The 25,335-nt window shown below is 48.8% G+C and overlaps 2 protein-coding genes across 4 annotated transcripts in view; both read left to right on the forward strand.

The window, feature by feature from the left end:
- The first annotated feature begins 349 nt into the window (after positions 1-349).
- Positions 350-14,984, forward strand: C9H2orf72 (chromosome 9 C2orf72 homolog). 2 transcript variants are annotated; one of them, XM_037909506.2, is made up of 4 exons: positions 350-1,193; positions 8,360-8,473; positions 8,586-8,686; positions 11,305-14,984. In XM_037909506.2, exons 1-3 carry the CDS (start codon positions 578-580, stop codon positions 8,654-8,656), a joined length of 801 nt encoding a protein of 266 aa, XP_037765434.1. In that variant the 5' UTR covers positions 350-577; the 3' UTR covers positions 8,657-8,686; positions 11,305-14,984. The 2 variants fall into 2 exon arrangements, with proteins under 2 accessions (XP_037765434.1, XP_037765433.1); XM_037909505.2 differs by lacking the exon at positions 8,586-8,686.
- Positions 14,985-18,234: 3,250 nt separating this feature from the next.
- Positions 18,235-25,335, forward strand: part of PSMD1 (proteasome 26S subunit, non-ATPase 1) — a 113,736-nt gene continuing 106,635 nt past the window's right edge. Inside the window, exons 1-5 of one of the 2 annotated variants that reach the window (XM_037908122.2) lie at positions 18,235-18,728; positions 22,425-22,468; positions 23,482-23,555; positions 23,818-23,987; positions 24,905-25,110. In XM_037908122.2, the coding sequence (XP_037764050.1) occupies positions 18,713-18,728; positions 22,425-22,468; positions 23,482-23,555; positions 23,818-23,987; positions 24,905-25,110 (510 nt within the window). In that variant the 5' untranslated portion in view covers positions 18,235-18,712. The remainder of the gene's footprint in view (positions 18,729-22,424; positions 22,469-23,481; positions 23,556-23,817; positions 23,988-24,904; positions 25,111-25,335) is intronic. The other variant, XM_043521687.1, reaches the window with a different exon arrangement.

Genomic DNA, 25,335 nt, shown 5'->3' on the forward strand with positions numbered 1-25,335 from the left:
AGAATGAGATAAATTCATTGAGGAGTGGACGGTTAGCCAAGAAGGTGACCGACCATGCTCAGGGTGACCCTCCTAAACCTCTGCCGGGAGGAGAACGGGGGGAGCGCGGGATTCGGATAACTACCCAGTTCTGCACACTCCCCCTGAAGCTCTGGTACTGGCCATTAATGGAGACAGCAGAGGGGCCTAGACGGACTATAACTCTGACCCCCCTGCGGCACCTCTTAGTCTCTGGATTTTCCTTTTATCCTGGTGTGGCTGTTGCTGCAATTGGAAGACTACAACCAGGGCAGGCCTGACCCCCGGCAGCACGCCTTGGTTCCAGCTGATCCTAGAAGCTTGGGGCGGGATCTTTTGCCCACACAAGCGGGTGGGTCAGGAGCGTTCTGGGCTCCTGGTTCCCCGCCCCTGCACCCCACGTGGAGTTAGGAGCAGGAGCCGAGAGGGAAGAAGCCCGCTCACAGCCTGAAGCGGCGAGGGGCGGCCTGTGCCGGGATCCCGGGGCGGGGCAGGGAAGGCGCTGAGCCCTGGCCCCGGGGCGGCGCTGCAGAGGGAGACGGGGAGCGCCCGGAGGGCCATGGAGGGGGAGTCCCCGGGGCGCGGGGAGCAGGCGCTGCAGGAGCTCCAGGCGCTGGTGGAGCTGGTCGGGGGGAAGCCCGGGGTGCTGCTGGTCGGGGAGGTGCTGGAAGCGGGGGAGACCCGGGCGCTGCTGGGGGATTTTGCCCAGGAGCTCTTCGGGGAGCAGCCCGGGCCCGCGGCGGGCAGCGGGGGGCAGCCCCGAGGGAAGCCGGCTCCCCAGGTCCGGGTGTGCCTCGGCCCCGGCGGCGCGGCCGGCCGGGAGATCCGCTCCCCGCTCATCTTCCTGCTGTGCCGGGCCGGCTCCCTGCAGCCGGGGCGGGCCCGGGACCGGCTGCGGGAGATCGCGCGGGACCTGCGGAGCCGGCTGCCCCGGGGCCCGCCGGCCGCCCTGGTGGGGGTGATCGTGCAGCCCGGCCCCGGCCAGGAGGAGGCGGCGGCGGCGCCGCGGCTGCTGGAGGCGCTGCTCGGCGAGGTCTTCCAGGGAGGGCGGCGCGGGGCCGGGCTGCGGGACACGGTGCAAGCGGCCGCCTACAGCCCCGGCCGCCCGGGCGGGACGCTGGAGGTCCGGAGAGCCGCCTGCCGGGCCCTGCGGGCGGCCCTGCAGCACCGAGCAGGTACGGGGAGGGGTGCACGGGGGCCGGGGCATGGGGGGAGCGGGGAGAGATCAGGCCGGGGGCGTCGGTTTCTTTCTTGCCTCGGGTTGCCATGTGCACCTCCTGGCGAGCTGAGCTGCTGTGTCAGCACCGGCTGGCATCCAGGAGCCCTGGCCCCGCCGGTCGCCACCAGCTCTCAGCCCAGAGTCTCTTACAAATGACACAGTGGGGCAGGCAGCTGTGGCTGGAAGGCGCTGGGTCTCGCTGGACACACAGCCGCACTTGGGTGGGGTAGTGGAATCAAAAGGCCCTGGGATTTGCAAGGGGAACGTGGCTCCCTGAGTTGGGATGGGCAAGTGCTCCAGAGCCAACCCCCCGCGTTCCTTCAGTGAACGCCCCGGGAATGGCCATGATCCTTGCTGGGGCATTGGTTCAGAACAAACCGTGCCACCTGCTTAGTTAGTCCCAGGTGCCCCTGTGGGTTTCCCAGCCCAGGACTGACCCATCCTGACTGCTCAGTTCATTAGGTCTGGTGGGATCAGGGCACAAGAGGGGACGGCAGGTATAAATGTATTATAATAATTCATAGCTGTAAGGAACACCACTGGTTACAGCTGATTGGTGCCGTGGTCTTGAACGCATTTCTGTCTCAGCAGCACTATCTTGGGGCTTGGCACAAGTTGTACTGGGTTTACTATACCGGTATAATTAAAGAGGTACAAGTGTGGATGCAGGTCATGTCTACAATGGGAGCCTTACCAGTATAGGTATACTGCTATGTTATACCAGCAGGGCGCTTTTATTGTAGATGCTGCCTTTGGTGGGACACAACTGAGAGTATCAATTCAGGACAAATTGTTTAGAGCAGGGCAGTTACAGCCCAAAGCTGGGTGTCCTTTATTATTAAGGCACGTCAAACCGGCCAAACGGAGAGGACTTTGGTTTTTACCCCACTGGCTAATCATAAGCCTCACAAGCAATTCCCTTAGACACTCCAGTTTCCCAGTATTGCCACCAGCACCACTCCTTATGGGGATGACTCAGTATGAAAACTGATACCCCAATAAAAGAAAAAAAGTTCTCCTGATGCCAAACGAGCCCCAGACCCAGATCAAATGAAAACTTAGATCTTACCCAAAATATGCACTTATAGTCAATTCTTATTAACTAAACTAAAATTTATTAAAAAAGAAAAGAGAGAGAGTTGGTTGAAAGATCAATATACAGACAGACTTGAGTTCAATTTCTTGAGGTCCAGATGCATAGCAGAGATGGTGAGTTTTAATTGCCAGAAGTTCTTTTAGAAATAGTCCATAGGTTATAGTCCAATGTCCATATTCAGGGTGACTCCAGTCAATGACTGGGGATCTCAATTCTTATGGCTTAGGGTTTCCCCTTCTTGAAACCCAAAGCAGATCCGAGATGAAGAAGGATCATGTCCCAAGGTTTTTATATATTTCCAGCAGCCTCTTGGCCTGAGAAAACAACAGGCTTAACTTTGTCTCCCAAACATCATGGCAATTAGCACAGGGTAATTTATCCATTAAACAGTTCAGATACAGGTTACCCCAACCTTCAAAGAGACATATTGACAATAACACTATTTCACTCAAGTGTTTTCCTAAATGGTAATATTCCTTTTTTGATCTTTGAATCAAAGCCATAGCAATAGACAAGACTTGTTTGCTTACCTCACAAGCCCTGAGCAAACACCTACCCTTCTATCTCTAACAATGCAGGCTTGCATTTCAAAGCTCTGTTTATTTACATATGTTCCTAACAAGTCTTTAAAGTTCGGGCCATGGGTTATGTCAGTCTGTGAGTTAATTAGCTCTCTCTGGCCCTGTGTCTCACGTGGCGTAACTGTGCTTTTCCTGGTACAGTGTATTCCAGCTGCTCGCGCTCTGGTTCTCCTGGAGCAGAACAAGCAGCTTGCTCAGAATCATGGTGTTGCCAATATAACTGCATCTACTCTCGGGGCTTTTGCCTGCACAGCTGCATCAGTCACAGATGCTGTCGTATCGCACCCTTGACCAATGTAGCTATGCTGGCCGAAGTCTGTAGTGTACATGTAGCCACATTTACATTAGTATAAAGATACCGGTATAGTTTATTCCTGTGAGGGGAATAAGCTCTACACCTATAACTACGTCCCCATTAGGGGCGATACTGGTATAAACACTTTGCTAGATTATCATACCCCTAACCGGTGTAGGTATACCAGTACCTCATCTGCATATTTATGTGCAAACAAATGGCAGTTCAACCCTGCCTCCGCACCCCTGCAGCTCACTTCCCTTTTTGAAAGTACTTGTCTCAGTCTGTCCTGTTTTCTCTCTTTCCCCTCTCACTTTCACGGCTTTCCCCACATGCTTGGATCCCATCCAAAGACTCCTCCCTGCTCCTCTTGCCCTAAGGGGTCCCTCCAGCCATAGGTGCTGGAACTGGGGGTGTTGTTGCACCCCCCAGCTTGAAGTGGTTTCCATCATATCCAGGGTTTACAGTTTGGTTCAATGGCTCTCAGCACCCCCGCTATACTAACTGTTCCAGCATCTCTGCCTGCAGCTGTCCTCAAATGCACTTTCCTCAGACCCTCTCTAGATCCATAGGCCCTCAGCCAGGATTCATAGGCTCCCCAGAGGCGGCAGCCTGTGTAGTCCCCTCTCAGAGGACACCCCTCTTCACCCTCCCCTTGCCCTTGGTGCTTTTATTTTTCCCTTTGGCCTAGTTGGCTCCTTCCCATGGAGAAACCTGTAGGGGCGGGGCAGAAAAGCTCCCTTGCTGAGTTTCCAGACAAGGCCTCTCATCTTCCCTGGGTCAGGAGCCAGCTGCATGGCTGGTGCCATGGGGCAGGGGAGACATTTGCAGGGTTTGGGGTTGGGTTGTGTCTCCTCCCCACTTCAGTGCATAGAGGAGGAGACACTGACTCAGTGACATCCCTGTTCCTGGGTGTTTCTTTCCCATGCCTCAGATCCCTGCTCCGTGATGTTATTTCTTGGCTTCTCCTCATGTTCCTGTTGTTTGCCCTCCTGGTCCTGTCTCCAGTTTCTTTTCTTCTGCTGGTGGAGCTGCCAGGCCTTCCCCGCCCCCGCTGGCTCTGTCATTAGCTGCAGGCACAACAGCTCAGACCCAGCTCGCTGACACGGGACCTCTGCCCCCGCAAGCCTTGGGACAACTGGCCTATCTGCTCCCCTTCTGCGCTCCACTGAACCATATTGGGCTGATGTCGTGTGTCTTCTGTCAAAAGGGGCCTGACCCTCATCCCTATGTTCCCCTTTGCCTGGGTCACTCCACATAACTGGTCTCACACAGTTGCAGGTGAAACCAGTGTTAGGTTTGTACCCAGACTGGGACGTTGGATCCCACAGGCCAGGAACCTGGGGTGTAATAGAGATCCAGCAGTGAGATTTGGAGCCGGACCTGAAATTCGCGACTTGGGCCTGTCTCTGTTCAGATGACAGGTTTCAGAGTAGCAGCCGTGTTAGTCTGTATTCGCAAAAAGAAAAGGAGTACTTGTGGCACCTTAGAGACTAACCAATTTATTTGAGCATAAGCTTTCATGAGCTACAGTAGCTCACGAAAGCTTATGGTCAAATAAATTGGTTAGTCTCTAAGGTGCCACAAGTCCTCCTTTTCTATCCAGATGGAATCAGAAGCAATCAGATTACTCTTCCCTTTCCCTGAACTTCAGGTCTGAATGAATCCAGCCACGATCTTCGTGGTTCAGGTGCTATCTCTCTAGTGAGCTGACCTGGAACCCTGAATCTGCACTTTGGGGAAGCTTGGATCTGATCCCGGCCTAGTCCTGTCACCCCTTTCAAGCCTGTACTGCCCTCTTCTGGTGCTCTGAGGCTAGTGGCGGTTGCAACCTTTGTGCCTGTGACTTTGTACTGAGGCAGGATCACGCAGCTTTTCCATCTCTCACTTCCATGTGCCTGACACTGCTGTCCTTTCCCATCTCTCTCCCATCAAGGGAGTACTGCTGGGGTCTCGGCATTTGCTTCACACTCTCTTCTTTAAGTCACTCTTCCAAGTGCCCCAGAACCCTCTGGATCCTTTTGGTTCCAACATCCCACTAGAACAGCGGCAGAGATGGAAAAACATATCCCTCTGTGCGTTACCATGTTGCCTAGCAGCTTTGCTTTGACGCTAGGGAAACTGGTGCTTGTGGATTCTCACAAATATCGATAGACCCCCCTCCTGCTCTTAATTCTGGCGGTGGTGGGAATAACCTGGCAGGTAGCAAAGAAGAGAGCAGCATCTCTAGGAGCCTTCAGTGGGTGCTTCAGAAGGCCCGTTTGCATAGGGCCCCATACACTCATGTTTTAGGTGTCAGGAGGATGCTTGTCACTGTAGCTGGCCTGGGGGGATGGTAGTTTTAAACTGGTGCATGTGATAACAACCCATACCCATGCTAGAAGCCCTAGTGAGCTTACTCATGTGCATGAGGAGAATTCACAGGAGTCAGGACTTCAGGGGTTGGCCCTAATTGCTTTCACCACCAATGCACTGGGGAATAGTATTTTTAAACTTGTGCGAGGGATGGACAGCAGTGATTTGAGCCTGTTGCAGTGTTATGAGGGCATGCCATGTCTATCTGGGAAGGTTACACTGTTATAAATAAGGTGTGACTTTAAACTGCTGGAGTTATCCTGGTATAACGCCCAGTATGGGCGGGGGGGGATGCTTATTCTGGACTAAGTGTGTTTTGTTCTTGGTTTGGTTCATGTCACTGGGGAAGGGGTGTAAGCTACACTGAAAAAAGCCACTCTTATACAAGAGTTTCAGAGTAGCAGCCGTGTTAGTCTGTATTCGCAAAAAGAAAAGGAGTACTTGTGGCACCTTAGAGACTAACCAATTTATTTGAGCATAAGCTTTCGTGAGCTACGGCTCACTTCATCGGATGCATCTAGTACTAGTAAGGTGCCACAAGTCCTCCTTTTCTTATGCAAGAGTGTAACTATACTGGTATTACTAGTACAACTTTTCTGTGTCGACAAGCCTTTGCCTTTCCCCTTTCATCTCAGTTTTGCTCTGCAGCTCTCTGCTATTCAAGCCATGCCACCACCCAGCTCCTCACGGTGCTGACCTGAACTTCAGCACCTCTTTGCTATTCTGGTCCCACACCTCTCTTGAACTTAGGGTCTGTAGTGCAGATGTAACTTATGTCAGCACGGCCCCCTAGTGTAGATGCAGTATATGCTGATGGAAGGAGTTTTCTCGATCACTCGATAATTGCCCTGTTCTGTTCATTCCCTCTGAAGCATCTGGCATTGGCCACTGTTGGATGACAAGATACTGGGATATGTGGACCATTGGTCAGACCCAGTATGGCTGTTCTTATGTTCCTGCTGATGTAGGAACACCCCCTTATCCCCCCAAAAATTAGCTATGCTGACAGAAGCACTCTGCACTGGTGGTTTTGTTGGCATAGCTGTGTTGGTCACACCCCTGACCAATGCAGCAACATTGGTAACAGTTTTAAGTGCGGACCCAGCCAGATGTGGATGGAGACAATGGATATCCACTTACACTTATGGCCTTAACTAGATCGGGCACCCAAGCGCTAAGAGGGGAAATGCTAGTGTGCTAACCTATTTTCCCTGAGCATGACATTCATCCATGCTCACTAGGGACTAAAAGGGGGGAACAGTCATGTAAAAATTATTTTATTGGGGGATTTGTTTTGTTGGTCAAGAGGAATTATCGATCACTTTGGGCAGCTTAATGTTGCGTAAGATTGATTGCCTTAGTAAGGAGAGTCACTGCTAAAGCGGCTGATAACTTACGTTTCTAGGAGATAAGGTTTGATTGGTGGATGAGATATTGCATATCCTAGGATTTGGGGATACTCGATTGTTGCAGTAAGCTGCTTGTCACGTGAGGCCGTGTGAGAGTAAAACTACCCTTGTCTAATATCCTAGTATTTTACAAAAGCAACGAGGAGTCCTTGTGGCACCTTAGAGTCTAACAAATTTATTTGGGCATAAGCTTTTGTGGGCTATAACCCACTTCATCAGATGCATGGAGCGGAAAATACAGTAGGCAGGTATAAATATACAGCACACGAAAAGATGGGAGTTGCCTTACCAGGTGGGGGGTCAGTGCTAACGAGGCCAATTCAGTGAGGGTGGATGTGGCCCATTTCCAACAGTTGACAAGAAGGGGCTCTGATACCCAGAAGACACCTACTACAGGACAGACCCGACAAAGAAAGTAACAGAATGGCACTAGCCATCACCTACAGCTCCCAACTGAAACCTCTCCAGTGCATCATCAAGGAGCTACAACCTATCCTGAAGGACGATCCCTCACTCTCACAGACCTTGGGAGACAGGCCAGTCCTCGCTTACAGACCACCCCCCAACAGTCTTGACTCCTGTGAATTAGCCCACGAAAGCTTATGCTCAAATAAATTTGTTAGTCTCTAAGGTCCCACAAGGACTCCTCGTTGTTTTTGCTGCTACAGACTAATGCGGCTACCCCTAGTATTTTACAGTAATGGCTCAAGACCTAATAGTAACTCACCTTCCGCTGCAATGTTCTTTTCCTTATGCTGATTCTACGGCATTGTTAAGTACAATACAAATCTCTCTATTTCCAGCAGGAGTCCCTGGGAGAGGAGAACTAGTCAATCAATAGGGAGCAATAACATAAGTGTCTGGGGCCGAGGCCCAGATGCAGGATGTGAGGTTTCTGCCTGCCTTCTCTCTTCATTTCTGTTTTAGTTCTCAAAGCTGCTGTGTGTGTTCACGAGCAAATCCGTGCCAGCTTCCTTGCTGTGCCTCCTGAGGCTGCTGACAGTCCTCTCATTGAAGCAAACACAAAACCCATCCAAACCCAACTGTTAGTGAAAATCATTAAGGAAATTCTTGGCAGCAGGAAAGTGTGGACAAATAGTTAGTCCTTATTCTGAATGTGTCCAGACTAGGTAAGAATTTTCACCAGGGGAGAAATGGATTTCTGGGTGCCGTTTAATGATTTCACATGGTGAATTCTATATAGAGGCCCAAATTTCCAACACACCAAGGTTAAGGAGCATGGGGTACCACTGTCTGCCAGCAGGGAACAGCCATACTGTACGTGACCCAGAATAAGCCAGGTCCCCCTGTTGCCAGCACGGCGTTGAGAAAGCCCTGTCTCTTGCTGATAACATTCTGAACTCCCCGTGCTCTTTTATTTCCAAGGTGGGGAGGAGAGAGAGAAGCGGAGATTCCCCTCCCTCCTGCGGTGCATCCCCTGGGGCAGGAGGAGCCAGAGAAGAGGCCGTTCGGCTAAAGCTGCCAACAACCTTCATGAGGGTATGTTCAGCGCCCTGGAGGTGCTTGTGTTCTCCACACGTGCCGCAGTGGGCTCCTAGCAGGACAGATGTATCTTATGATGTGTGGCAACCGTGTTTTTTTTCCCCGGCAGCATTCCCAGATCTTTCCAGTCTAAGGAATGGTCGATCGGGAGAAGATTTGGAACCTGAATCACCCCTATGATGATGCCGAGTGCTCCCACTAAGCCACAAGGTCTGGCCTATGGTCCTTTTCTAGTGGAACCCCAGCAGGCTCAGATTCCCAAGCCTAATGTTGGCTGGCTTCCTTAGGGAGAACATCGTCTCCGTATATACCGGCTGATGCATCAGTACTAAATGCCCCTGGAATCTATCCTCTGGCTCTGGTGGCAGCGCATATCACACCATAGGCACAGCCATCCCCACAACATCCAAATGCTGAGAGACCATCCCGGAAGCACGCTGGCTGGGATGTTTCTCTTCGTGTTGTCTTGCCCCGGTATTTTATGAGCACAACGCTGGGTCCCTCTATCTACCTGTGCTCACTGCAGTGGTTGCAGTGGCCTGCACGCAGTGTTGGTTGTAATGTGGCAGTGGATTTGCCGGAACATGTCTGAAGTACGAATCGCTAACTGGGCTGCAGCAATTAGCGTCTTCAAAGTGCTGTCTGGCAGCTACCTGCATCGCGCTAAGGCAGGCAGCCCCTGCTATATGTGCATCTGTACCCTCCCGGTCTTCCAAACTCACATCCCCCCTGTTCTGACCACCCGCTTTCTTCAGTCTCTCACCATCTCACCACCATGAATGTTCCAGTTCTCTCTCGCCCTGCGGGGTCCGACTCATTACCTCTCCCATCCCTTGTCTTTATTGCAGTAGCAGAGGATCCTGGGTTGGTAGGTGCTTTGCCAGGATCTTTTAGGTGTTTTATCTGGTCCAATAAAAACGCAGTGGGCCCAGTTCTCTCTTTATTTACACATGTAGTGTCAGTGAAGTCAGTCGACTTCTATGGGTGTCACTGAAACTTTGGGTTTGGCTACATTTGCAAGTTAGAGCGCATGAAAGCAGCCCCAGGCGCCCTAACTCATGACCCGTCCACACTGGCAAGGCAGGTAGAGTGCCTGGACTCTGCAGACTGGAGCGCTCCTGGTAATCTACCTCCACAAGAAGCATAACGCTTGCTGCGCCTTGGCTGAAACGCCCCAACTTCAGTGTGAACAAGGTGTTGCATTACTGCTCTTTGATCAGCCTCCGGAAACGTCCCATAATCCCCTTAAGCCAAGTGGCCACTCTTGTCATTGTTTTGGAATTGGCTGTAGGAATGCAGATATGTCCTTTCAAAGCTCCGTTTCTGACAGCCGGCATGCTTATCTGCTCTGGGACAAAGCAAGCCATTAATGTGGAATGCTGCTGTTGAGAGTGTGTGTGAGAGAGGTGGAGGGGAGGGGGGTCTGCTGCTGTCTGAACTTACAAGACAGCATGCTGACATGCTCTCTGCCCCCCCAAAACCCACTCTCTCTCCCCCCACATACACACAACACACTCCCTGTCACACTTCACCCAACCCACCCCTTTGAAAAGCATGTTGCAGCCACTTGCATGCTGGGATAGCTACCACAATGCACTGCTCTTTGTGGCATTGCAAGAGCTGCTAATGCGGCCATCCCAGTGTGCTTGAATCTGACAGTGTGAACACACCGCAGCGCTTTCCCTACTGCGCTTTCCGAGGGCTGGTTTCACTCCCAGCTCTCTACATCTGTAAGTGTAGCCATGTCCTTGGTCTACACTTAAGTTTTGCTGACAAAGTGATGTCATTTAAGAGAGTGAAAAAATTCACACCTCTAACTGACATAACTGTGCTGGCAAAAGCCCCAGTGAAGATGCAGTTACACTGCCAAAGGGGTCCTTTCGCTGGTATAGATTATTTATTTCGTTCATCGAACTGGTGTAAGCTATACCGGCCAAAGAACTCTTTTGCTGGTATAAACTGCATCTCCACTAGGAAGGTTTGCTGGTATAACTATGCCACTGTCTAGTGTAGACAAGGCCGGACACAGAACTTATCCCTGTTTCTAAATAATGACTTTGAGCGCTACTCCAGATTCCTTGGAAATGCAGGTTCAAATCCTCTTCCCACAATTCTTGCATTTCCCATCAATGATCCCCTTTCTGCAGGAGCACCGTTGGCCAGAGGCTACAGACTGCTTCAGGAGGAGTCCTGAATAATACCTTTATTCATAGTCAATGTATCTTTTTGCTAATTTCCAAACTGATCCATGACCAATGGTGAGGAGGACACCTCACGTGGAGAACCCCCTTGTTATAATAATTGGTTAGGTGACAATGGTGCAATGGGGGGCTTCAGATTAAATGGGAGCCTACGTGGGCAAAGCACTGAAATGCCCAGTGTGTAAAATGTTAATATTTGGTACAGAAAGGGCATTTTCTTCATTGAAAATTGTGGTGGCAAGAAAATCCAGTCCAATAAACCTTCAAGCCCTGATCCTGCAATCGGTTTCAGGCAGACGGATGGAAGTTGATGAGGCATCACATGGGAATGGGGGTTGTCTGTGTGGATCAGATTCCAGGAGTGGGACCCAGAGCTCCTTACCCACAAGCGGGTGAAGTGAGTCACCTTCTGGTGTTAGTTTAAAATCCTGTACGCTGCCAGAATGCCCAAAATTGGAGCCGATTATGACAAGTCTCCAATTTATGGTTAATTTATTGCTTAAACCTTGATCCTTAATTAAAAATATGAGTCACGATTTGCATAAAATGAGAGTGCTGAAAACTGGGACTCCTGTGTGCATCTTCCTCAGTGACCTTGGTGTGTCTCCCTTTCCCTGCTCCTTGTAGGTGGCCTGCAGGACCCCGAGGAGGGAGTGGCTCTGACAGGCATGTCGCTTAACGGAAACTGTGAAGAAGCAGGCAGAGGCACAGGTGCTTAGAGCTCCTGGATGGTGTCAAGGAACCACCCTTACTGATGTCCTCTTATAGCATGAGAACGCCGGGCTGAGTTCACCCAGCTGATCTCCTGGAAAGGGGACATGGAAGCCATCACGCAGTTCTTGGGAAAAGCTGCTACCTTCTGTGTCCGAACCAGATACCCTTCCTGCTCCCACCCCGTCACTGCTGCAGCAAAACTCAGAGGAGGGTCATGTTCTGCTACTCGGTAGAGTTAATTTGTGGATGCTAAAATGGACTGTGGGCCTTTAAGAAATCCCGTTGGATGCATTTCACTGGGGGGGTGTGACAGTGCAGGAATCCCAGGTATAAAATGTGCTCAGCTGCTAAAAGAGAGAGTTGCTCATTTGAACAACAAAATTCCCCTCCAAGAGGCCTTCAGGGTTTCTTTGCTGATGGAACTAATCTTCTGCCTTGCCCTCATGCTTAATTGCTGTTCTAAAGCTCCAGATAATGGCCTCAATAGAACTTCCATTTTCTGTTTGCCTCCCTGTTAGGAAACAACAGGCAAGTGGGGTGGGGGAAGCGATAGAGCTGCAGGGAGGTCACGTGGGATGGCTCATCTCCATGTACAGGCCTTGGGACATACTGGCGAGTTGAAGAGGATTGAATGCAATAATCTAATGTGAAGAAAGGCTACTGTCATGCCGTACAACTCAAGTGCACAATGCAGAAGTCACCCATGATCACGTCGATAGGAGAGTGGTCTGAGAGAGCAGTTCATTCCATACGGCTAATCCTGGTGCTAAGTGAGTGATTTACAGGTTGCTCTGGGGGCAGAGCAACGGACAGTGCTTATAGCGTTTCCACGTTCTGATGGGGGTGACAGATGTCCAGCCACCCCACCCCCCAATTCCTTAACAGTGGGGTCCCAACAACCACATGGCTTTCAGGCCCCAAAGACCACCCCTTACATTCATCTCTCTTAAAGATGTGACTTAATATGTTGTTTTTAGGAAATACAATCTATATATTTAATAGTTTTCAAAGGTATTTTTTTAACCTGTCTGGCAACCGGTTGTTTTAATTAGGCTTTTATTTATATGGAATATTAATGGGACACTGGGTATGTTCAGCTACAACATAAAATACGATTGAGTTTGTCTTGGTTTTCCTTGCTCTCTGTTACAAGTTTTCATCTGGATCAGGCTGTTGGCAGGACTGTGTCTCCTCAATTATGTCCCATCTCACTGTCCTCCAGGCTTGCTGGGAGGCTCTTTTATTTGGGTCAGTCCATCTACAATCGTTTTGTCTTCCTTTGTTCTTTGGTTGGCAGAGAAGCAGATAATAAGTGAACACTGTGTAATCCTAGTCAGTCCATCTCCTGATCTGCTGAAAATTGATCTTGTTCCTCCTGAGAGAAATGTGCCTTAGGCAATCATTTTCTATTGTGTAGAGTAGGGGGTGGGCAGTCAGGGTTCTTTACCCAGCTCTGACCATGGACAAATAACTTGATTTCTCTGTGCTTCAATTTCCTCAACTGTAAAATGGGGATTTTGATATTTACCTACCTCACACAGGAGCTGCAAGGCCTCATTAATCTCTGACAAGTGCTGTGAGATCCTTGGAGGTGCCAGAGAAGGGCAAAGGGCAACGGGAGAACAAGAGCGTACTACAGTCTACATATTCATGGATTTCCCTTCTGGGGTCTCCCAATGGTGCTGCAGTGATGTTTCTGCTCTATGAAAGCAGCTCGCTGCATCTGTGGTGATTCAGTGGCTGCTGAGCAGTGGAAAAGAGCATTAGGTGTCAGGGCGGGGGGGAGTGGGAGTGACAAAGTAGCTGGGTAAATGGGGAAATGTTTTCTCTGATCCTCGAGTGGTGTTTGGTGGAATTTTATGTTGTAATTCAGGTCACTTCAGAACTTTGCTGCTGGGAGTCTTTGTGGCTCGTGACTTAGGCCTTGTGTGTGTTCGTTGAGTATAACCTAAGGTGAGAATTTAATCCCAGTATAACTCTCTCTCTGGACACTCTTATTCTGGTATGAGAGTGCCTTTTATTTAAATTTAACTTATATCACTTGGGAAGGGGTTTAAGCTAAACTGAAAAAAGCCATTCTTATTTTAGTATGTGTGTCCACGCCGGGAGTTATACCTGTGTAAAACTGTCCTGTGTAGACAAGGCTTTAGACAGAACCTAGAAGGTAGATAATACAGTAGAACCTCAGAGTTACGAACTGACCGGTCAACCGCACACCACATTTGGAACCGGAATTACACAATCAGGCAGGAGCAGAGACATAAAAACCCAAATACAGTACAGTACTGTGTTAAAAGTAGATTACTAAAAAAATAAAGGGGAAGTTTTAAAAAAAGATTTGATGAGGTAAAGAAACTTTTTCTGTGTTAGTTTCATTTAAATTAAGACGGTTAAAAGCAGCATTTTTCTTCTGCTTAGTAAAGTTTCAAAGCTGTATTAAATCAATATGCAGTTGTAAACTTTTGAAAGTACCATAAAGTTTTGTTCAGAGTTACGGATATTTCAGAGTTACGAACAACCTCCATTTCCAAGGTTTTTGTAACTCTGAGGTCCTACTGTAATGTCACAGCATGTATGAGTCTATATAGAGGGGACCAACACCACCCTGCTTCCAGATCACGGGGTATTCTGTACATTAAATTTGCTTTGAGGGAACATGTTTACAAGCAAATTGAAAATACAAATATAATAATGTGATTTAGTCAAGTCATTTCTTGTGCGTGGCTGCGTATGTGATGCTGGATTTCAGCACTGAGTGGGAAACAGTTGATCAGTTACTTGAAGTGAATCTTGGCTAATGCGCTATCTTCTAGCAGAGCTCCTCTGGGGAGCTGTGCACGGAGATAGAGGGCCTGTCTACACTACAGTATTAAGTCGACTTATGTTAAGTTGACGTCCAGCCACTGCAGTAATTAAAGCAGTGGTTCACATCCACACTTGCTCCTTCTGTCAGTGGGGCGCGTCCTCACCAGGAGTGCTTCCGCTGACTGAAGTGGGGCATTGTGAGACACTGACAGCTGGAGCCTGGTAGCCCTGGGGTTCACAGCTGTGCCCACTTCCCTTTGCCCCCGCTGACAGCCAGAGCTGTCAGCCGTGTGCGGGCTCACAGTCAAAAGGCAATGTAAGTAACAGTGTCTACACGGACACTGCGTCACCCTAACTACATCAACATATGCGCTACACCTCTTGTAGAGTAGTTATGTCGGTGTAGACGGCCACTTACTTCCGCAGAAGTAGCATTCTAGTGTGCACACTGACATAATTAGGTCGATGTAAGCTGCCTTAGGTCGACCATAACTGTAATGTAAACCAGGCCTGAGTCTTACGTATTTATGTCTCTCTTTGTTCGTCTCTAAATTAAGAGCAGGTCACTTGTTCAAACTCTTCCTACTAATTTAAATGTTTACTCCCATAACAGTGCTGACAGTGTTATGCAAATCTTTGTAATCTGTTAAGGCCCGATGAATTAACAATTTAAAATATCGCCGTAGAGACCAACACAATGTATATGGACTTGGGGCCAAATTCTGCTCCAGATTTACACGTGTAGTGACTTTGATTCCATTGACTTCAATATTCTAGATTTATATGGAAGTAAATATATATAATATATATATATATAATATAAGCTGGCCCCATGTATCTTCCACTGGACATTAGTCTTCAAGAAGGAAAGTGACTTGGATGTATGTTTGTTTTTAAACAGGTTAACTGGCCTTTTATAGGTGAAGCAGATGTTTTATGTATTATTTAATTGGGGGACTAATTCTGGGACATTGTTACCTTAAATACTTGATCTGAGAAATAAATAAACAGATTTAAATCCTATATTGTAGATTGCTTCTGAAGTTTTATTGATGTCTACCAGAATGTTCCCCCCAATACCACGGATATGTGGCTTACTTTGACTTTCAATTGATTTGATTTAAGCTAAGCTGGGGGAGATGGAAGTCGATATATAACCCTTTGAGCACTGAAGGGAATAGTGAAACCTGTCTTTGGTGGCAATCCACAGCGCACAGGTGGGCTTTAACTAGTGACCGAACAATTGGTACCTGGGGATGCTCACTGAGGAGAGGGACCACTGTGCTGCCTTTTCAGACATGACCCTTATAATTCCAATGCCAGGGTTTGATTGCGTAGGATGCTGAGCACCTTCAACTATATTGACTTAGTGGGTTCTGAGACACTCTGCATGTAACACTTTTCCTACTAGGTCAGAATCTGCAGAAATTGACGGTGCTAGAGAAGGGTCAGAACTTTTTGTTCCCGATCAAACTTTGTAAAACTTCAATTTTCTGTTTAGCCCGACTTTCCTCTCCTCCGAGTTTCCTGACCTGAATGTCAGATCTATCCAAACTGGACTCAGAGCATGAGTCTACAAGCCTAAACGCTGTGCTGATAACCAGGGCACTACATGAAAAACAGAGGGGGCATTTGGACCTTGCACTGTTGTGTTAGCAAACAGTGCCAGGCTGAGGTGGAGAGGGATTTGATAATGTTTTGTTAGAGGCAGATAGCTGGACTGGATGCTTTTTTGGGCAGGTTTCCCTTTTTTTTCAGCTCGTGAACTTAGATGAGATGGGAGAAAACCCACCATGAGGGCTCTTCCTTGCTGTATCGCCTGGCCTTGCCCTGTGATTCCTGCAGGTGTGTGGTAAAAAAGACCCACCTTCCTCCCCACCCCCAACTTCTGGGAGAAGCTGGGAGCACCTCTCACTGGGTAGGCTCTTCAGGGCGGCACCCATCTTTTTGTTGTGTCTGTACAGCACCTAGCCCAATGCAGCCTGGGCCATGACTGGACAGTTCTACTGCTAGGAGAGCTTACAGCAGCAAAGCTTGTTTCAGTGAAGAGCTGGGGGTAAACAAGGGGGGGGGATAGCTCAGTGGTTTGAGCTTTGGCCTGCTAAACCCAGGGTTGCGAGTTCAATCCTTGAGGGGGCCATTTAGGGATATGGGGCAAAAATTGGGAATTGGTCCTGCTTTGAGCAGGGGGTTGGACTAGATGACCTCCTGAGGTCCCTTCCAACCCTGATATTCTATGATTCTAAGCCCTTAGGAAGTTCCCCTGATGGTCAGCCTAAGCTTTCCCATTCTTAACATCACACGCTCGCTCAGTGTTCCTTTTCTCCTCCACGTTTCATGGCTCCTGGTAGGGTGCCAACTTTCTACCCACACAAAACTGAACACCCTTGCCCCGCCCTGAGGTCCCACCCCCATCTGTCCCCCCCTCCCTCTGTCGCTTGCTCTCCCCACCCTCGCTCACTCACTTGTTTTTTATCAGGTTGGCTCAGGGGGTTGGGGGTGCGAGAGGGAGTGAGGGCTCCAGCTGTGGGTGCGGGCTCCAGGGTGGAGCCAGAAATGAGGCATTCGGGGTGAGAGAGGGGGCTCCGGACTGAGGCAGTGAGTTGGGATGTGAGAGAGGGTGAGGGCTCCAGCTGGGGGTGCAGGCTCTGCAGTGGGGCCAGGGATGAGGGGTTTGGGGTGCAGAAGGGGGCTCCAGGCTGGGGGGTGGAGCCGAGTAGTTCAGAGTATGGGAGTGGGCTGCAGGCTGAGGCAGGGAGTTGGGTTGTGGGGGCGGGTATGGGCTCTGGGCTGGGGGTGCAGGTTCAGGGGCCAGAATTGAGGGGTTCAGGGTGTGGGAGAGGGCTCTGGGTTGGGGTGCAGGGGTGGTGAGGGCTCTGGCTGGGGGTGTGGGCTCTGGTGTGAGGCCAAGGATGAGGGATTTGGGGTGCAGGAGGGGGCTCTGGGCTAGGGCTGAGGGGTTTGGAGAGCAGGAGAGGGATCAGGTCTGGGGCAGGGGGTGAGAGCCTGGGAGGTAGTCAGGGGTGCAGGCTCTGGGTAGCGCTTACCTCAAGCAGCTCCCGGAAGCAGCGGCATGTCCTCCCTCCGGCTCCTACACGGAGGTGCTGCCAGGTGTCTCTGCGCACTGCCCTGTCCACAGGTGCCGCCCCTGCAGCTCCTATTGGCCACAGTTCCTGGCAAATGGGAGCTGCAGAGTTGGGGCTTGGGGTGGGGGCAATGTGCGGAGCCCCCTGACTGCCCCTACACATAGAGCCGGAGAGGGGACATTCTGCTGCTTCCGACCGGAGCCGCCAGGGTCCGTTTTTGACTGGGCATTCCCATTAAAAACTGAACACTTGGCAACCCTAGTTCCTGGTCTACAGTGACACCCATGGGCTGGCTGCCAGGGACGTGCAGAGGTGACAGGATCTTGGAGGAATTGTGCCTCTAGCATGTTGTGCGCAGCAAGGGCATCATTTCAGATTTTTTTGTATCAGCCCAAACCCCCCCCATCTCAGGGTAGCCAATAGGTGAAGCACACAGGCCAAAGCCCGATCGACAGATGCTTTTGAAAAAAGAAAAGGAGGACTTGTGGCACCTTAGAGACTAACAAATTTATTTGTCTCTAAGGTGCCACAAGTCCTCCTTTTCTTTTTGCGAATACAGACTCACACGGCTGCTGCTCTGAAAGATCCTTTTGAATGGACCCTGAAGTCTTTTTATTTACTTATCATTTTTTAAAATTATTATTTCTTTTGGAATCTGGACCTTGCCTATATTTTGACCAAGAAATTTAGATCTTGACCAAAACTAATTGATTACTCTTCACCTATGTGATTACAGTGCATCCTGCAAAGTCGGGGGTGGGCGGGTGGGGTGAGTGGAGCCAGACCCATGAAAAGTCTTGGGGGGCAACTGCCCTCCCATCCCCCCCCGCTGCCCCAAGGCAAATGACACCCCTACTGCAATGCAAAGGGGTCTAGGCACGTGTGTGTGTGTGGGGGAGGGGGGATGATCTCCCTGCCCCTGCCCCTGCCCCTGCCCTAGCTGCTATGGGGGCCGGGCTGGGGCCGTGCATAGCCTTTTCCTGCAGCAGGGAACCGGCCCCTATAGGGCGAAGAGGCTGATCGGTCCCCCGGGCCGGGGGCTACCTGCCCCATGCTCCCCTGGAGCAGCCCACGCCGCGCGGGGAGGGAGGAGTCGTCCTGCTCCTGCCTGTCACTTTTACCGGGCTCATGCCCGCAGGCCGGGGGCCGACTCGGCCCATGCCCCTTCTCCCCACGCTCCCGGGTTGAGCCCCGCATTTTCCTGACGGCGCCGCCTGTGCTTTGTGATCGGGCATCTGCGAGGGCAGCCCCCGGGCCGGGGGCCTGTGGGGTCCTTTGACGACACTTCCGGGCCGGAAGAAGGAGGCGGCGGTGGCGGCAGTAGTGCTGGTCACGGCACGGACCCGAGCACCGGCATCGGCGGCCCCCGAGGCCCCAGCCCCTACCGCGGAGCAGCGAGCAGCCCGGGCCGGGCCAGGCCAAGCGGCAGCATGATCACCTCGGCCGGTGAGCGCTGGGCCGGGGCCCCCCGCCCGCCCGGGATTTAGCTGAGTCAGGGCCGGTGCCTGGGCAGAGCCGGAGCCGCCGCTCCGCCCCGGCCTCTGGGGACCGATCCCTCTCCTCCAGGGGGCGCCCCCGGCGGGGACACCCGGCTCTCCACCGTGGGGGCATCGCCGTGTCACCGCCGCTGCCTCCCCACTGGGCTCCCCCCCCCCCCCCCGGCGGCCGTGTGTGAGGTGTGGGGAGAGGCTGGCCAGGCAAACTCGGACTCCTGGGTTCCATTCCTGTCTCTGCCCCCTCCCTGCGTGGGACAGGTCACTTCCCGCCTCCGTTTCCCCGTCTAGGACGGAGATCGCCCTGATGTACGTGCCTCCGTTTCCCCATAGAGAGCAGAGACCGCCCTGATTTCTTTCAGCGATCTGCAGGGGCTTGGCTGATGTTCCCAAAGGGCTTTAAGCTCCCAGAGCAGCCTGGCTGTAGAAGGGAAACGTGTTGTTTTTTTCCTGGGAGGCAGCTCTTTCCCTTCACTTTGTCACAGCCGTGAAGATCAGCATGGGAAGCACTGAGTGCCAGGAACTGAGTTTCAAGGCTCTGACTTGCCAGCTGGGCACCTTCAGAAGAGGTTACCCTCTTTGGATCTTGCTCTCTGGCTCATCAGATCAACTCCAGGTTTAGCAATATTCATCTCAAGACACATTTATTTGTCTAAACAGTTTAGTAACTTGATTTGATTTTGTGCTTTTTCTTTTAACTTCCTGTAGTTAATGTGACTCACTGCCTGAGTAATAGACATTTTAGGGACTAGTTACAGGAATCACAAAATGTGTTTAGTCCTTGACATCCACTGTTGCGTGTCAGCTGCTGCGCTTGGGGGAAAGATCCACTTTCATTGGTGCGCTGAACTCCACTGTGGAGTTAGCAGGATTCCATCCTGAAGTTCTGGCACTGCAGTAGGGATGCCTAGTCATAGGCAGACCATTTGTCCAGGTTTAAACCATGGTCCTACTTTTCTAATGATATTCCCCCATCTGGTACTGAGCCAAAATCAGACCTGGCTTTGTCTGGTATCACGTGGGGGGCACAGGTTTAAAAAGACCACTGTCTGCCCCCACTGGCATGACCTTGCTCACACCAGGTGTGGGAGGCCGTGCCAAGTGGGGGTGAGGTCCTGCCAGTGCGGACAGGCCCACATCATTCCTCGAAGTACTGGTGTGTTTGGTATCCTGAGAATGTGTGAGTGGCCACCCTACCTATTCAGGGGGTGCAAATCCAGGCCTGACTACTACTAGTCAAAATCTTAAATAACACAGAATTGGTAGAAAGAACAGGAGTACTTGTGGCACCTTAGAGACTAACAAATTTATTTGAGCATAAGCTTTCGTGAGCTACAGCCCACTTCATTGGATGCATCCAGTGGACAATACAGTGCGGAGATTTATATACATAGAGAACATGAAACAATGAGTGTTACCATACACACTGTAAGGAGAGTGATCACTTAAGGTGAACTGTTACCAGCAGAGCTGGGGGGGAACCTTTTGTAGTGATAATCAAGGTGGGCCATTTCCAGCAGTTGACAAGAACGTCTGAGGAACAGTGGGGGGAATAAACAAGGGGAAATAGTTTTACTTTGTGTAATGACACATCCATTCCCAGTCTCTATTCAAGCCTAAGTTAATTGTATCCAGTTTGCAAATTAATTCCAATTCAGCCGTCTCTCCTTGGAGTCTGTTTTTGAAGTTTTTTTGTTGAAGAATTGCAACTTTTAGGTCTGTAATCGAGTGACCAAAGAGACTGAAGTGATCTCCGACTGGTTTTTGAATGTTATAATTCCTGACGTCTGATTTGTGTCCCTTTATTCTTTTACGTAGAGACTGTCCAGTTTGACCAATGTACATGACAGAGGGGCATTGCTGGCACATGATGGCATCTATCACATTGGTAGATGTGCAGGTGAACGAGCCTCTGATGGTGTGTCTGATGTGATTAGGCCCTGTGATGATGTCCCCTGAATAGATATGTGGACAGAGTTGGCAAAGGGCTTTGTTGCAAGGATAGGTTCCTGGGTTAGTCAGAGCAATAAATGACCCCTTATCTCCTCTGTGGCATGGGAGAGATGGAATCAGAACTGCTTGTTCCTGGGTATGTGGAGAGATGTCTAGTGGGAGAGGTGCTAATCCCTTCCATCTGATTGCTCCAGTCACCTGAAGCTCCAGGGCTGCTGCTCAGCCTTTGCAAAGTGTCACTGAAATGAATACCTTAGAGACTAACAAATTTATTTGAGCATAAGCTTTCGTGAGCTACAGCTCACTTCATCGGATGCTCAGATAAATTTGTTATTCTCTAAGGTGCCACAAGTACTCCTTTTCTTTTTGCGAATACAGACTAACATGGCTGCTACTCTGAAAACTGAAATGAATAGTGCACTTGTGCTTTGCATCTGAATGGGGCTTGGCACAGTAAGAATAATACTGTTGGTAAGATCCTATAGAATAACAGTGTAGTTTCTGGCTTAGTCTTATAGCAATAGTTATTTAACTTTATTTATTTTAAATTGTATAGTACGATCATTGTCCACTGCATGCAAGTGACTGTGCCAAACCAGTAACAGATCACTGTCCCATGGAAATTATAGTGTAGAGACATGAGGCTATTGTCCAGAATAAACATGGGTGTTTGGATGTTATAGCTGAAAACTGAATAGATGAGTTTTTATAGCTTTCTTGAAAGCAGTGAGGGTGGTGAGCAGTGTGCTAGGTGTACAGTGACTGGGAGCCTGTTTCAGATCTATGGAAGAGGCATGATTAAAGATCTGAAGTCTGGAGTGGGTGAAAGAGATGAAGGGTGAGGTTAGCAATTAGCACAATACAGGGCTCATCAGGAAGTATAGGAAGAGAGGAAGGCAGAGAGAGAGGCAGGTGCAGAGTTAGGGAGAGCTTTGAAGTCAATGAGAAGTTTGAATATTTGGAAGAAGGGAAGCCAATGTAAAGATTCTAGAATGTGGGAGACCTGGGCAAAGCCAGAAAGAAAGGAAAAAATTAATGATTGAACCTGGTTTTTGCTATTGAGGTATTTGTTGCCTGAACACTTTTCAGGAGAGAGAAAAAGAGTTCAGGGAAAAAATTAATGGTTATTCTTTCTTAGTCTGCAATCATGATTTCCTGTCCCTGATAGTTAAAAGCTCAGTTCTTAGTCTAAATCCCATTTCTGTTTGGGGAGAATCAATTGGGATCATGTTTTGAACGACCCGTTTATTTTAAGAATAAAAAATTGGTAGGTGTTGGAGGGAGATAGCATAGGCTTGCTTCCTGGCTGCTATTTCTGGTAAATCAATAAGGTATTGAAATTTACAAGAATCCTATATGTGGAGTAGGATTGTATAAGATTCATTCCCCTACCTGGTCTCCCCTCCAGGAAGGGCATGGGCAGGCTGTATAGTGCATACATCAATGATAAAGGATACATTGTCAAGTGTCATAGTGATTTAATATTTTGATCAAGACGCTTATACACACTTATATGCTGTTTTAAAGGATACATTTGTTTTACGTTTGCAGTCAGGCTTTAAGTCTTTACCTAATAACTAAAACCAAAAGCTAGAACCATGCCTTTTCTTTTCACAGTATTGTTTTGGGACTAAGTTACATTTTCTGTTGCAATGCATAAAAGTTCATCCCGGATAACAAGCTTCTTGTTTTGCAGCTGGAATTATTTCTCTTCTGGATGAAGAAGAGCCACAGCTCAAGGTAAGCTTGAAAATGTTGATTAGACCTGAGAGCAACAAACCGCAAGCTGAAACTTTGTACCTGTTTTTTTTACAATAGAAACAGGCAGATTCTAGCAACCATAATAGCTAGAAAAGGACAGGTAGCTTTCAAGCTGCATCCAGTCAAAAGGACTCATTGCCAGAAGCCTGAGATGCACAGGCAATTCATGTGAAATTCAGCTAACTGCAACCAAACTCTTCTTTTAATGCCCAGGATGTCTGCAGGTTCCAACATGGGTCATGCTGGGATCTCTAGTTTCTGGAGGCTCTGCCTCTCTGATGATGGCAGGAGTTTGTAGGCTGCATATGGTCCAGGGGTTGCACTTTGGATGTTCTTTTGCTCTGTATTTTACTGTTTGAGTCAGAGTTAATCTCTTCTCACATGTCTCTAACATAATTTGGGAGAGGGAGAAACCAAAATAATCTAACCTCCATATAGTCTTCTAAAAATGTTTAGTAACCCTAGTGGAGGGAGAAAAAAATAACCATGGAGACCTTACAGTTTATAAAATATGCATATAGACTAAAAAGCAACAGAGGCCATCTGAACCCAACAAACAACCCAAATCAGCAGAACAAAGAGGCAGTTGGCAGGTTGATCGCATCACCTTGCTCACAGGGTGACCTGTATTCCCTATGGGATATGTTTTCCAAAATAGGCTGCTTTAGCCAACCTGCAAGAAAACAGACAAAGACAGCTGTGAGTCAGTTCTGAAGACTCCAAGCATTTTAAGGAATCTCAGTAAATAAATCAGTTTGGCCCAGTGAAGTTGGGGGGAAGCAGATCAGGGTTCCATAGCCCCACCTATAAAATGGGGATAAAGAACCCTACATTTCCCCCAGGGGAGTCATAAGAATAAATTATGTTTGTGAGGATTGCTCTGTAAGCCGTGGTGTTGGTGGCTGTGAGATCTTATTGTAGGATGCAGTCAGAAGGAGAAAAATAGAATGAATGCAACTCTTTAACAATTAAACTTCTATTACTTTCCATAGGAGTTCGCTCTTCACAAACTGAATGCTGTTGTCAATGACTTTTGGGCAGAAATCTCTGAGTCAGTGGATAAAATGTAAGAGAAGAAATCTATTTTTGGAAGCGTGGGTGCTCAAATAGAACATGGAATGTAATGCATTTGCCTTTCCTCTGGCTGCTTGATCCCAGTTAATGTAGCAGTTATCTCCCCATTTTCCAAAAAGTGTTAATTTTAGCTGGATTTGGTTTGAGAATCTATTCTCCCAAAATTGCTGGTGAGGTTGAAAATTTCAGTTGGCCTATGCCTTTGGGGGGAGCTTTGCATGCCCAACTGATTGTCTTTTCTCTGACCTTTTCAGTGAAGTTCTCTATGAAGATGAGGGCTTCCGGAGTCGCCAGTTTGCTGCCTTGGTGGCTTCCAAAGTGTTTTATCACCTGGGAGCCTTTGAGGAGTCTCTGAACTATGCCTTGGGAGCAGGCGATCTCTTCAATGTCAATGACAATTCAGAATATGTGGAGACTATCATTGGTAATTGACAGTGGCTCTAAATAGAAAGCCCACTAGTTGGTAAAACTACTATTACTTGAGATCCCATTTGCCTTTACTGCTGTCCTCCAATTTCCCTGATCTCTGTGTAGAATTAGCTAACCAGATGCTGCAGCTGCTTTTTCTAGCTTAGTATTTCTTGACTTTCTCTGTTTATAATTTTGTCTAGATTGAAGAACCAGCTTACCTAGGTGCTGTTATAATACAAATAAATATTGTGCATCTGGGAAGTCTCCTGCTGTTCCCTCACCCAGAATCTCCTATTTGAAACAGTCATGTAAAACATGTATGTGCCTTCAGCACTGAAGTCAAGACTTTGGGGCAAATAAGTCTTCCCCCACTGAACAGAACTAGTGACCACCCAAGTGATTTCCATGTCTCTTGCTACTTGTGTTCCCATGTGTAACTAAGGGAACTATGAAGTAGGTTGATAGTGGGGTATAAATGACTTGATAATTTAACCCTAGACTGTGGTCATGCAGTGGGCCAAGTAACTTTAATTTAATGACAGGTTTCAGAGTAGCAGCCATGTTAGTCTGTATTCGCAAAAAGAAAAGGAGTACTTGTGGTACCTTAGAGACTAACAAATTTATTTGAGCATAAGCTTTTGTGCATTAGAATTCATCTGATGAAGTGAGCTGTAGCTCACGAAAGCTTATGCTCAAATAAATGTGTTAGTCTCTAAGGTGCCACAAGTACTCCTTTTCTTTTTAATGTAATGGATTTAGACAAGGCAAAGGTGATATTAAATGCGTGTAGGTGTAGACATGCATCTTCTTGGAGGGTGCTTATTTTTCTCCCCAAACCCTAGTCGTCAGATTTTCAACTGTCTTGTACTACTTTTAAAGCTGTGTGTGTCTAGGAAGCTGAAGGTGATTGTTGTTTATGTTCCATCTCAGCAAAATGTATTGACCACTACACCAAGCAGTGTGTGGAGAATGCAGAACTGGCCGAAGTGGAGAAGAAACCTGTCGACGAAAGGCTGGAAGGGATTGTTAACAAGATGTTCCAGCGGTGTTTGGATGATCACAAGTACAAGCAGGCCATTGGGATTGCACTGGAGACCCGCAGGCTGGATGTCTTTGAGAAAACCATACTGGAATCGGTAGGTTGAGGATTCACATGTAGGGTTTAACTTTCCCCTTCAGGGTTTGGATCAAGAAAAGGGAGGTTCAAGTGACTGTAAAACTACAGATTTTGTTGGGGGCAAAATAAGAGTGACGCTCATTGGGAAAATGTGTTTGGTGAAACCCAATGATTCAACTTGAACGATGATTTTTACCTTGTCATGTCTTGCCTATTTTCTCTGTTGCCCCTTTTTAATATTTAA

This window comes from Chelonia mydas, chromosome 9 (assembly GCF_015237465.2).
Source record: "Chelonia mydas isolate rCheMyd1 chromosome 9, rCheMyd1.pri.v2, whole genome shotgun sequence".
Classification (NCBI taxonomy): Eukaryota; Metazoa; Chordata; order Testudines; family Cheloniidae; genus Chelonia; species Chelonia mydas.